The sequence below is a fragment of the Mercenaria mercenaria genome, unplaced genomic scaffold (assembly GCF_021730395.1).
Source record: "Mercenaria mercenaria strain notata unplaced genomic scaffold, MADL_Memer_1 contig_4368, whole genome shotgun sequence".
Lineage (NCBI taxonomy): Eukaryota > Metazoa > Mollusca > Bivalvia > Venerida > Veneridae > Mercenaria > Mercenaria mercenaria.
This window is the reverse complement of record NW_026462590.1, coordinates 26,334-40,698: the sequence shown is the minus strand read 5'-3', so window position 1 is coordinate 40,698 and position 14,365 is coordinate 26,334. Positions and strand designations below refer to the sequence as shown.

The 14,365-nt window shown below is 36.5% G+C and overlaps 1 protein-coding gene and 1 long non-coding RNA gene across 2 annotated transcripts; both read right to left on the bottom strand.

Moving 5' to 3' along the window:
• Positions 1–1,926: 1,926 nt before the first annotated feature.
• On the bottom strand, positions 1,927–3,739 carry LOC128553835 (transmembrane cell adhesion receptor mua-3-like; the record flags this gene model as incomplete). Its single annotated transcript, XM_053535019.1, has 7 exons — positions 3,691–3,739; positions 3,443–3,580; positions 3,185–3,322; positions 2,933–3,070; positions 2,681–2,818; positions 2,429–2,566; positions 1,927–2,064 (listed from the first exon to the last, which is right to left on the bottom strand). Coding segments are annotated over exons 1-7 (877 nt in total), but the record flags the coding sequence as incomplete, so codon positions are not given.
• A 459-nt stretch (positions 3,740–4,198) lies between these two features.
• On the bottom strand, positions 4,199–4,793 carry LOC128553834 (uncharacterized). The gene is made up of 3 exons (XR_008369448.1): positions 4,709–4,793; positions 4,451–4,588; positions 4,199–4,336 (listed from the first exon to the last, which is right to left on the bottom strand). It is a non-coding gene; the product is annotated as an uncharacterized LOC128553834 (long non-coding RNA).
• Between the last annotated feature and the right edge of the window lie 9,572 nt (positions 4,794–14,365).

Genomic DNA, 14,365 nt, shown 5'->3' with positions numbered 1-14,365 from the left:
GGATTTAGGAGATACAGAGCTGAAACCTTTGACCTTCAGTTGTAACCTTGACCTTGAGTTGACATGGCTGACTCATGAGTTCTTGATGAGGTGATCATTTGACCCAAGTTTGATGAAAATCCTTCAAGTGGTTTAGGAGATACAGAGTGGACACCAAATGGAAGGCTCAAATCTTCTACCCTTAGTTGTGACCTTGACCTTGAGCTGGCATGGTTGACTAATAATTTCTGCACATCATTCTGATGAGGTAATCATTTGACCAAAGTTTTATAAAATTCCTTCAAGGGGTTTAGGAGATATAGAGCGGACACGAAATGGAAGGCTCAAACCTTTGACCTTCAGTTGTGACCTTGACCTTGAGCCGACATGGCTGACTCATAAGTTCTGCACATCGCCTTGATGAGGTGATCGTTTGACCCAAGTTTGATGAAAATCCTTCAAGGGGTTTAGGAGATATAGAGCGGACACAAAATGGAAGGCTCAAACCTTTGACCCTAAGTTGTGACCTTGACCTTGAGCTGGCATGACTGACTCATGGGTTCTGCACATCATCATGATGAGGTGATCATTTGACCCAAGTTTTATAAAATTCCTTCAAGGGGTTTAAGAGATATAGAGCGGACACAAAATGGAAGGCTCAAACCTTTGACCCTGAGTTGTGACCTTGACCTTGAGCTGGCATGGCTGACTCATGGGTTCTGCACATCGTCTTGATGAGGTGATCATTTGACCCAAGTTTTATAAAATTCCTTCAAGGGGTTTAGGAGATATAGAGCGGACACAAAATGGCAGTCTCAAACCTTTGACCTTGAGTTGTGACCTTGACCTTGAACCGACAAGGCTGACTCATGGGTTCTGCACATCGTCTTGATGAGGTGATCATTTGACCTAAGTTTGATGAAAATCCTTCAAGGGGTTTAGGAGATATGGAGCGGACACGAAAGTGTTACGGACAGGACGGACGGAAGGACAGATGCAGACCATTCCTATAATCTCTCCGCCACGGCGGGGGATTAAAAAAATAATGGCCATACTTAGAAAAAGAAAATAGGGCGCAAGAGTTGCTGACTAACTAGAAATTCAGTTATTGCTTTACACATAGGGCTATGTTTTATTTGTGTGCATGTGTGTGTGTTTGTGTGTGTTTTACATTTTAGTTTTTAATAATCATTAAAAAAAAAAAAACATTTAAAACTCTTGTCATAGCAGTGACGGATCTCTGTGGCCATGTAATTACCAAAATTCGGGTGTGTGTGTTTTGTTTTAATGTCTTTTTCAACCATTTTTCAGTCATATAAACGACGGTGTCTACTTGTAGCAGTGAGCACAATGCCCAACTTTATAGTGCTGCCTCACTGGAATATCACGCCGTAGACAAGTGACATGATACCCACCCAGTCACATTATACTGACATGGCTGACCAGTCCTAGTACTATCCTCTTAATGCTGAGCGTTAAGCGAGGAAGCTACTAGTACCATTTTTTACGTCTTTGGTATGACGCGGCCGGGGATCAAACCCACGACCTCCCGCACTCAAAACGGACGCTCTACCACTAGGCTATCTAGGCAGTCACCAAAATTCGTTTAAATTCTTTAATTCAGGCTAAGGTATGTTGTGTTCAGTATGTGTAAAGCACCAGAGAAGGCCAAAGAAGTGTGTTCCTGGTAGAGCCATGTGGGTTGACATTCCATATACTTCAATAAGGCGATCCTCTCTAGTAAATCATAAGGACTCAGACTCACACAAGGAAGCAGTGGTATTTGATGTTGCGGAAGCAAAACCAGGTGGTGGGAACGAGGCTGGTTTCTTGAGGGAAGAACATGTGAACTGTGAGGCAATTACAGCATCCATGACGCTGCTTAACTTCCTGTGTAAGGAGGAATTTCTGTTTTGCATTTTCCTAGTATATAATAGTTATACTTACTTGCATTACACTGTCCTCCAATATTTCCAGTACCATCTGTGTCATAGTAGCCATTTTGACACTGACAGGTAGAGCTACATATTGTATTTGTGTCACTACATTGGGAGACATCCGTACATGTTTCTCCTAGGTCTTTCTCTGAAAAATGTAATAAAACTTTGCAATAAAATCCTTTGTTTGGAAACAAGTTCAAAGCATTTTTGCATGTACTTCTATTTTGTATTTTCCTAGAACAATTATAATCATACCTACTTGCATTACACTGTCCTCCAATATTTCCAGTACCATCTGTATCATAATAGCCATCTTGACACTGACAGGTAGAGCTACATATTGTATTTGTGTCACTACATTGGGAGATATCCGTACATGGTTCTCCTAGGTCTTTCTCTGTAAATGAAATGAAACTTTTAAAAAAAATCCTTTGTTTGGAAACAAGTTCAAAGCATTTTTGCATGTATTTCTGTTTTGCATTTTCCTGGTACAAAATAGGGATACTTACTTGCATTACACTGTCCTCCAATATTTCCAGTACCATCTGTATCATAATAGCCATCTTGACACTGACAGGTAGAGCTACATATTGTATTTGTGTCACTACATTGGGAGGCATCCGTACATGTTTCTCCTAGGTCTTTCTCTGTAAAATGTAATGAAACTTTTCAATAAAATCCTTTGTTTGGAAACAAGTTCAAAGCATTTTTGCATGTATTTCTATTTTGCATTTTCCTAGAACAATTATAATCATACCTACTTGCATTACACTGTCCTCCAATATTTCCAGTACCATCTGTATCATAGTAGCCAACTTTACACTGACAGGTAGAGCTACATATCGTATTTGTGTCACTACATTGGGAGACATCCGTACATGTTTCTCCTAGGTCTTTCTCTGTAAAATGTAATGAAACTTTTCAATAAAATCCTTTGTTTGGAAACAAGTTCAAAGCATTTTTGCATGTATTTCTATTTTGCATTTTCCTAGAACAATTATAATCATACCTACTTGCATTACACTGTCCTCCAATATTTCCAGTACCATCTGTATCATAGTAGCCAACTTTACACTGACAGGTAGAGCTACATATCGTATTTGTGTCACTACATTGGGAGGCATCCGTACATGTTTCTCCTAGGTCTTTCTCTGTAAAATGTAATGAAACTTTTCAATAAAATCCTTTGTTTGGAAACAAGTTCAAAGCATTTTTGCATGTACTTCTATTTTGCATTTTCCTAGAACAATTATAATCATACCTACTTGCACTACACTGTCCTCCAATATTTCCAGTACCATCTGTATCATAGTAGCCAACTTTACACTGACAGGTAGAGCTACATATCGTATTTGTGTCACTACACTGGGAGACATCCGTACATGTTTCTCCTAGGTCTTTCTCTGTAAAATGTAATAAAACTTTTCAATAAAATCCTTTGTTTGGAAACAAGTTCAAAGCATTTTTGCATTTATTTCTACATGTATTTTGCATTTTCCTAGAACAATTATAATCATACCTACTTGCACTACACTGTCCTCCAATATTTCCAGTACCATCTGTATCATAGTAGCCAACTTTACACTGACAGGTAGAGCTACATATCGTATTTGTGTCACTACACTGGGAGGCATCCGTACATGTTTCTCCTAGGTCTTTCTCTGTAAAATGTAATGAAACTTTTCAATAAAATCCTTTGTTTGGAAACAAGTTGAAAGCATTTTTGCATTTATTTCTATTTTGCATTTTCCTAGAACAATTATAATCATACCTACTTGCATTACACTGTCCTCCAATATTTCCAGTACCATCTGTATCATAGTAGCCAACTTTACACTGACAGGTAGAGCTACATATCGTATTTATGTCACTACATTGGGAGGCATCCGTACATGTTTCTCCTAGGTCTTTCTCTGTAAAATGTAATGAAACTTTTCAATAAAATCCTTTGTTTGGAAACAAGTTCAAAGCATTTTTGCATGTACTTCTATTTTGCATTTTCCTAGAACAATTATAATCATACCTACTTGCACTACACTGTCCTCCAATATTTCCAGTACCATCTGTATCATAGTAGCCAACTTTACACTGACAGGTAGAGCTACATATCGTATTTGTGTCACTACACTGGGAGGCATCCGTACATGTTTCTCCTAGGTCTTTCTCTGTAAAATGTAATGAAACTTTTCAATAAAATCCTTTGTTTGGAAACAAGTTCAAAGCATTTTTGCATTTATTTCTATTTTGCATTTTCCTAGAACAATTATAATCATACCTACTTGCATTACACTGTCCTCCAATATTTCCAGTACCATCTGTATCATAGTAGCCAACTTTACACTGACAGGTAGAGCTACATATCGTATTTGTGTCACTACATTGGGAGGCATCCGTACATGTTTCTCCTAGGTCTTTCTCTGTAAAATGTAATGAAACTTTTCAATAAAATCCTTTGTTTGGAAACAAGTTCAAAGCATTTTTGCATGTACTTCTATTTTGCATTTTCCTAGAACAATTATAATCATACCTACTTGCACTACACTGTCCTCCAATATTTCCAGTACCATCTGTATCATAGTAGCCAACTTTACACTGACAGGTAGAGCTACATATCGTATTTGTGTCACTACATTGGGAGACATCCGTACATGTTTCTCCTAGGTCTTTCTCTGTAAAATGTAATGAAACTTTTCAATAAAATCCTTTGTTTGGAAACAAGTTCAAAGCATTTTTGCATTTATTTCTACATGTATTTTGCATTTTCCTAGAACAATTATAATCATACCTACTTGCACTACACTGTCCTCCAATATTTCCAGTACCATCTGTATCATAGTAGCCATCTTGACACTGACAGGTAGAGCTACATATTGTTTCTGTGTCACTACATTGGGAGAGCCCGCCCGCTTAGCTCAGTAGGTAAGAGCGTTGGTCTATGGATCGCGGGGTCGTGAGTTCGATCCTCGGGCGGGGCGTATGTTCTCCGTGACTATTTGATAAACGACATTGTGTCTGAAATCATTAGTCCTCCACCTCTGGTTCATGTGGGGAAGTTGGCAGTTACTTGCGGAGAACAGGTTTGTACTGGTACAGAATCCAGGAACACTGGTTAGGTTAACTGCCCGCCGTTACATGACTGAAATACTGTTGAAAAACGGCGTTAAACCCAAAACAAACAAACAAACAAACTACATTGGGAGACATCCATACATGTTTCTCCTAGGTCTTTCTCTGTAAAAGGTTATGAAGCATTACAATGCAGTACAAATGAACTTTGCTTGCTCTAACTTGATGGGACCGACCGTAAAATGTGTTCGAATTATCAGCAGTTTAATCTTTTGAACAATATACTTTATAGGGATTTGGCAGGACCCGATGACGAGTTTCAGTGAAGGCAGGTTTACGAATTATCAGAGTTGGAGCGAATGAAGTTCAACTGTATTTAGCTTTGTATACTCAAAACTCAAAAGCAAACATCCGATCGTGAACTTAGATCCAGAGAAAATGATGAACTAGTAGTACCTATGCCAAAAAAGAATTTTTTTCGCAAATCTTTGCACTATTCTGGAACAGTTATCTGGAATAACATACCTAAATATATACGATCTTTAGACACCCTGGAGAAATTTAAAAGATCGTACCTTCAGTGGCAATACTCTGACAGTACAATATGTCATAATTGCAATTAAATGTCAGGAAATACTGTCTCTACCATCTCTCTCCATTTTCATTGTAAATAGTTACTTCAGTTGTTAAATGCAGTGTCCTGTATTGTATATAATCTTTCATTCTCATATTATTTTTCTGATAACATATAACTTTGTGTGTTTTATTTTGTCATAATTTTATCCATGTTTGTATATAGCCATGTATATGTGGACCATATTGTAAATTGGCTTAGCCAAATATGTTATCCACTATAAATAAAGTCGTCATTATTATTATTATTATTATTATTATACTAGTGTAGAGCATGTATTTAACATGTATTTGTGTTAATGTAAAATTCTGAATATATTACACTCGTTTTTCAAGATTTTTTAAATTTTCACAAAGGGTTGTGTATTATATTCCAAAGAAGAACTTCATACATTTTTTCTTAGTTTGACAGCATGTAAATATCGCTGAATATTGGACATTTTTTGTCATTTTGCCTAGTGTCTGTTATTTACATTATTTGCACCTCCTATTGAAGAGCGCTTTAGGCTGGGTCTAACAGTAGGTACGGTACCGTATGATAATCCTGATTTTAATTGCGTATCTTATTTTTTAATTTTTAGAATTTTTAATTAATCATTCAAGCGGTCATATGTTCACAATGTCGGTCAATTGTCCTACATATCTAACAGCAATGAATAATGAGCCAGTAAAATTATTTAAATCATGTGATATGCGAAATTTTACGGCTCTCACCCATCCCTAGATTTGCCACCTTATTCCACTGTTTCCCACTTATTTCCATGGAAAAAGGGTGGCAACTGGTGGAAATAGGTGGCATTAGCTGGCGTTTGGTGTAATTTCACTCTTTTTTTCAACACAAATGGTAAATTTGCCACCATTAGGTGGAAATTTGAACCTAGTTTTTTTTATGGTGGCAAAAAGGTGGAAATTGGTGGAAAGTAGAACACAGTTTTTTCATGGTGGAAACTGAGAGGCATTTAGTGGAAAATAGGGACATAGAAAATTTTCTTGGTGGCGAACAGGTGGAAAAAAAATTAGAAATTATTGTGATGTTTAATTTAAAAGTGAACTCTAAGACACTGGATTATCCTGTACAAAAATCCAGCTATCTTCATCACATGGACTCAGGTGTAATGGACAGAGTTTCAAACTTCAGGCCTAAGTTAACATCGGAAATGATTTAATTGTTCCAGGGTCATTGTGAACTTGACCGTTGACCTACTAATCTCAAAATCATTACAGGTCATCTGCTGGTCATGACCAACCTCCCTATCAACTTTCATGATCCTAGGCCCAAGCGTTCTTGAATTATCATCCAGAAACCGTTTAACTGTTCCTGGTCACTGTAACCTTGACCTTTGAACTACTGGCCTCAAAATCTATAGGGGTCACTGCTGGTCATTACCAACCTCCGTATAAAGTTTCATGATCCTAGGCCCAAGCGTTCTTGAGTTATCATCCAGAAACCAATTGGTCTACATACCGAACGACCTACAGACTGACAGATACCCCCTCCTTCTTTGAAGGGGGTCATAACAAGAGCTGTCTGATGACAGCGCGCTCGACTATTCGAAAAATTGATTGAAGGATGGGGTCAAAATATTTCCACGGATATTCAGACAAAAGAAATAAATAGATTAGACAAACAATGTTCCTGTATTTCTTTGATTTTGATAAGTCTTGCACTAAATGGCAATGTATGAACCAATCTCAAAGTCCAAAATGGCCATAATTCAGTCAAAATAGTTATGTACTCTTGTCTACAGATGGAAATCATAATGATAAGTGTTCAAAGTTTAAAAGCCATATGTCAAATAGTTTTGACAAAACATGGACTTGTATGAAAACAGAACCAATTTCAAAGTCCGAAAAGGGCCATAATTCAGCCAAAATAGATTACAGAGTTATGTACTCTTTCCTACAGATAGAGACTATTATACTAAACAAGTGATAAAAGTTTCAAAGCCATATGTCAAACACTTTACAAAAAATATGTACTGGTACGAAAAACTTAACCAAGATTTCTAAGTCAAAAGGGGCCATAATTCCGCCAAAATCCTTGATGGAGTTGTGTACTCTTGCCTATAACTGGACATGGTGATGGTAAACAGGTGTTGAAAGTTTCAAAGCTTTATCTCAAAAGACTTTGTCAAAATATGAACTGGTACGAAATATTAACCCAGATTTCTAAGTCAAAAAGGGCCATAATTCGGCCAAAATCCTTGATGGAGTTATGTACTCTTGCCTATAACTTGACATGGTGATGGTAAACAAGTGTTGAAAGTTTCAAAGCTTTATCTAAAAAGACTTTGTCAAAATATGAACTGGTACGAAAAACTTAACCAAGATTTCTAAGTCAAAAGGGGCCATAATTCAGCCAAAATCCTTGATAGAGTTATGTACTCTTGCCTATAACTGGACATGGTGATGGTAAACAAGTGTTGAAAGTTTCAAAGCTTTATCTCAAAAGACTTTGTCAAAATGTGGACTGGTACGAAAAACTTAACCAAGGTGTGATGCCGACGCCGACGCCGACACCAACGCCGTGGTGAGTAGGATAGCTCTACTTATTCTTTGAATAGTCGAGCTAAAAATGAGAATTAGTCTACCCTGATTCCAGCTGGACAAAAATAATATTCAGAGTGGAATACAAAAAATTTGAATTTTTGTTATTTTCTGTGACAGAATATTTTAAACCTTTATATTTTATATCCTGACTTATAACATAGATTTTTTTTTCATTTGTGATTTTAAAACTTAGTTACTATGCAGACCCTGATTTTCTGAACTTGTGAAAATGAGACTCTCATCATTCAATTGGCTTATCAAACTAGAATTATCTTTGTATTATATTCAATGTAAATATAAGTTAGTCAGTTTTTCAATCAACAATTCTGATAGACAGAAAAAAGGTGGAAAATAGGTGGCAACTAGTGGAAATTGGCCTGAAAAGATCATTTTGATATTATTTCTGCATGAGTGAAAGTTGGTTAAAGATAAGATTAATGACAGATCAAGTTACAAGCTCCCCCACTAATGTATAGAAACAACCCCTGGTGGAATTTGGGTCAGTTAAGATTTATACATGTAGGCAAGCAACAGGTCAGATGCAAAGAAATAGTTCTTGCCTTTTCTCCTGATTAACTGAAAACAAGAGGGCCATATGGCGAAGGCCCTGTATCTGTATGGCCTCTAAAGTGTTAACTAGCTATTCCTTTGATTTGACCCTGTGACCTAGTTTCTGACCCGACATGACCCAGATTCGAACTAGACCTAAAGATCATCAAGTTTAACATTCTGACTAAGTTTCATGAAGATACAGTCATAAGTGACTGGCCTCTAGAGTGTTAACAAGCTTTTCCTTTGATATGACCTAGTGACCTAGTTTTTTAACCCACCTGACCCAGATTTAAACTTGACCTAAAGATAATCAAGATTAACAATCTGACCAAGTTTCATTAAGATATGGTCATAAATGTGGCCTCTAAAGTGTTAACTAGCTTTTCCTTTGATTTGACCTGGTGACCTAGTTTTTGACCCAACATAAGCCAGATTCGAACTTGTCCTAAAGATCATCAAGTTTAACATTCCGACAAGTTTCATGAAGATACAGTCATAAATATGGCCTCTAGAGTGTTAACAAGCTTTTCCTTTGATTTGACCTGGTGACCTAGTTTTTTACCCACCTAACCCAGATTCGAACTTGAGCTATAGATCATCAAAATTAACATTTTGACCAAGTTTCATTAAGATATGGTCATAAATGTGGCCTCTACAGTGTAAACTAGCTTTTCCTTTGATTTGACCATGTGACCTAGTTTTTGATCCTACATGACCCAGATTCAAACTGGACCTTAAGATCATCAATATAAACATTCTGACCAAGTGTTTGACCCTGGATGAGCCAATATCGAACTTGTCCATGACTTTTTTGAGGGTAACATTCTGACCAAGTTTCATTAAGATTGTCCAAAAATGTGACCTCTAGAGTGTTAACAAGCTTTTCCTTTGGTCTGACCTGGTGACCTAGTTTTTGACCCTACATGACCCAATATCAAACTTCTTCAAGATTTTATTAAGGGTAACATTCTGACCAAGTTTCATTAAGACTGGGCCAAAAATGTGACCTCTAGGGTGTTAACAAGCTTTTCCTTTGATTTGACCTGGTGACCTAGTTTTTGATCCCAGATGACCTAATATTGAACTCATCCAAGATTTTAATGAGGGTAACATTCTGACCAAGTTTCATTAAGATTAGGCCAAAATTGTGACCTCTAGAGTGCTAACAGTCAAATTGTTGACGACGGACCACTGACGACGGTAGGACGGACGGACAGACGAAGGACACAGGGCGATCTCAAAAGCTCACCTTTGAGCACTTAGTGCTCAGGTGAGCTAAAAATTGAAGTTTTTTATAGTCAACTATTGTTTCGATATCGCTGATATTTATTGCACTCAAAGCAAAGTCTGTGGGAGTAGTACGTTTTAGCCACTGCATGAATTTCACATAAAATCTATGGGCTATCTTGAGTTGTTGCATGTTTGATGACGAATAATGCGCCCACAGTTCACAACCATACAATGCTTTAGGAATCACAACGGAACAATATATTGCTTTTGATGTCATTGGGTCGATTTGCAGAGGATTCACACCGTTGCTATGGATGCCTAAGAATGTTCCACGTAGTTTCTTTCCTGCGTCATACATTGGCTTCTGTGATGAAAGGTTTTTGTCACATTCCAAACCCAGGTGTCGATAGCTTTGTGTTTGTTGTATTAGTTCATTCCCTAATCTAAACTCTTTGATTGTTATTTGACATTGTATCTCTTTCATTATAAACTATAACTCCACACTTATTAGCAGTATAGCTAAATCTCCATTGTCTGGAATAGTTGGCACATATATCTAGTGTTTTATCCATACCACTCTTAGGAAGGTGCAACAGTTGCAGATGATATATTCAAGTTAAAAATGCAAAATCCATATCCACATTTCTCTAGTTGTTTTATCAGTCCATCTATAAAGATCAGGTAGAAAGGTGGCGAGCTTTTCCCTCCCCGACGCATGCCTTGCATCACTGGGAAACTCTCAGACTTTAGATCTTGATAGTTTACATTCCGATACATTTCCACTATGGAGATCAACGTTGTTGGATCAACTTTAATCTCAATCAGTTTATAGAAAAGCCCCGAGTGCCATACATTGTCGAAAGCTTGACGTCCATCCAGATAACACACATACAGTTTAGAATTGTTCTCTCGTGCGAAATAGATACATTCTCTTAGAAGAAATGATGCAGGGATTTTTTTTGACATGCTGGGAACCCAGTGCTACCCTTTGAACTGGGAATTTTCACGTTGTTTTCCACAAAATTGGGAAAAAGTAAAAAATGAATAATTAATTTTGCAAGAGTTTAACTTCTTAAAATGGTCTTCATTTCATTTTAATACCACATTCTATCACTATGGATATCAGAAGTATTTAAAATTGGCTATTCAGATGACTTCTGAGCACTCATTGCTTTTCAGCAATTTTTGGACAGGCAATTCATTGGGAATTTTCTTCAACTAATTGGGAAAAACACATACTTTTTTGTACTTGGGAACTGGCAAAAAAAATTCCTGTGATGTGATCAAACATCTAAGCTTTTCCTGGAATCCTCCCTGCTGATTACTTAACCTGTCAAGTAAAACATTTTTGCATCTAGGCAATAAAACAAGCTCACATAGTTTGAGGATCACGCACAACAAGGAAATGGCACAGTAATTATTTGGGTCATCTTTACATTTGCTTCCTCCTTTGTGTAACGTTATGATTACACCCCTTTTCAAACTGTCCGAACTATAGCCAGATCGAAGCATACATGTGAACATATTGGCCAGTCTCGCACTAACAATTGAGTATTTTTTTGCTTACAGTATACATGGTATATACCATTAAACAGGACTGACTAAGTATTTTAATGGCGCCCTTCAATGTTTAATACAAAAATGTATTTAAAATTGTAATGAATGTTTCATACTGTTGTTTTCTTTTTCACTTTTAATGCAGTCGAAGATCAGTTCATCCACAATATCCCGAACGATGTGGTCACCACAATATGCATTCTCCCAAAAGATGTCATCCAGTATTGGTGACACTACATCGTCACAAACAGATAACTGTCATTGTTGAACAGCAAAATATCCCACTAATTTGTTTGTTTGTGCTGCAACAATGATTTTTCCTGCAACCTCTTTACATTTTATCGGCATAAAATTGTTTACAAAGCGTCCAAATAACACCGATCAGCCGACTGAATGGTCCTGTGATTTTTCCGATAAATTGCAACCTGTTCTGCGGTAACGTATAACCAATCAGTCAAATCTGGCGTTAGTCTCGTACCAGTTCTAGTTATAAGGAAAATGCGATACGCAAGCTATTTTTTACGAATTGGGTATTAGGAATTTTACTTGCGTTTCAGTACGCACACTGTATGAATTCAATTGGGTTATCTGCAATTTTAATTGCGTAAATACGCAAATACGCAGCTTATCTGGAGCTCTGTTAACAAGCTTTACTACTGATTTGACCTGGTGACCTAGTTTCTGACCCATCCTGACCCAGATTTGATCTTGACCTAAAGATCATCAAGATTAACATTCTGACCAAGTTTCATAGAGATATTATCATAAATGTGGCCTCTACAGTGTTAACAAGCTTTACCATTGATTTGACCTGGTGACCTAGTTTCTGACTCCAATTGACCTATATTTGATCTTGACCTAAAGATCATCAAGATTAACATTCTGACCAAGTTTCATAGAGATATTATCATAAATGTGGCTTCTAGAGTGTTAACAAGCTTTAAATTTGATTTGACATGGTGACCTAGTTTTTGACCCCACCTGACCCAGATTTAAAGCTGGCCTAAAGATTATCAAGATTAACATTCTGACCAAACTTCATTAAGATATGGTCATGAATGTGGCCTCTAAAGTGTTCATTAGCTTTTCCTTTGATTTGACCCAAGGGGGGTATTCGATCTACTCCTTACAACCGAAACAAAATGGCGGCCAAAACTGAAAATGTGAGTTTTTCTTACTTTTTATCTTTTTCAAAGATTTCTAGACCATGACACATGGCTATCAACCTGCTCCACTGTTTTTTCTATCTATCGGTACCTTTAACTTTAGAAACAGTGCTGTTATTTGTCTGGAATGCTGGTCATGGGATTTGAATCGATAGAAAATCCTCCTGAAAACATGGGATAAGGAATAGTGCGATTAGCAAAAATGGTCTTTTTTCCTTAATTATCCAAATAGTTGTGAGCTATTTTTTCTGATAAGAAGTAAAATTTCATATATTTCCATCATGGTTAGTCTGGAGCCGATTAAAAGTCGTAATTTTAAATTACACAGTTTTTTGTCTGATGGTAAGGAACAGTGTACGAAAATAAGAGGATAAGGTGCAGTTCACTTCTTCAAGCGACTTTTTTCTTCGCTCTTTTCAGAGTCAATCAGGTAAAATTCTGTTAAAATAATATTTTGGTGATCATTTATAACTATCTCTTGCTCAATGTAGGAAGATTTAAAAGGTATCCGCCTGTCTATCAGACACGTGATGTACTGAAAGCCTAAAGTTTAGCAAGTACTTAATATAGTATCCCTCGCCAACATTTAAGTATCTATAAATTTCAATTTGGTATAGCGCCCAAAGTCGTTAATAACAAGCAATTGCCTTATAAAAATGTTGAAATATTTTTGTCTTAAAAAGTTAAACCTACTTAAAATACAATGTGCTCTACTAAAGATAGTGAAAAATCAGCAACACCACTTAACTTGTTTAGGCGTTATGCATTGTTGAAATATACCGCTCTTCTTTGTAATTTTGCTTTAAGATACATACGTTATGCGACATTTAGGCGCACTAATTCACGATTTCATGGATACATACAGACAAGAAATTATTCGTGGTTAAAGCTTTAACTATGTATACGACTTTTCATAATTATGGTTAACTGTTACATTATAAGTTAACGTTGGCTTAGAGTTATTAAGGGAAATATACCTCGAAAGTTTCGCTAGTAGATTATTGAACGAACATTTAACTGTTACAATACATATTTAAAAAAGGCAAATCGCAAACATAATTAGCTCATAAAATCATATATATACTCTTATGATGCCATTAAAGTATACATTTGGAATAGCAATTTGAATATTTTATGTGTCCTGCTTGTATCTTAAACTGTACTACCAAAGTAACGTATCATTACACTGAATTACATGGGTATGACAAAAAATACATTCAAGTAAGGCTTAATATGTGGCAAATATGATTGTTATTTACCAACATTATGCATCTTTGAACGTATATTACATATGAAAAGGGCGCTCAACAAATCTGGTATAACATATATATATAATATATATCTTATACCACGAATTTAAGTTCATTTAATTATCAAGCTTTTCTTGTAAACATTTATGTCAATCAATTATAACATGTATTAAACTTGTCAAACATAAAACATGCAACTTTACAATAATACTTTTAAACAACAAATATTGTGGTTATTCCTTTGTAGTAAAACCGTTGACATATAATCAGCATAATCTTATGCACAATATGACTGTACAATCTTGGTAACCCAGGGGTTTTTTTTACGACTGGGGGAAGAGGCCCCAGCCTGTCATTGGGGGAAGAAAATAGCGCGCTACGAGCAGTTTTGGGGGATTTTTTCACTCAGGGGGGAATTTACAATTATGCATAATAAACACTT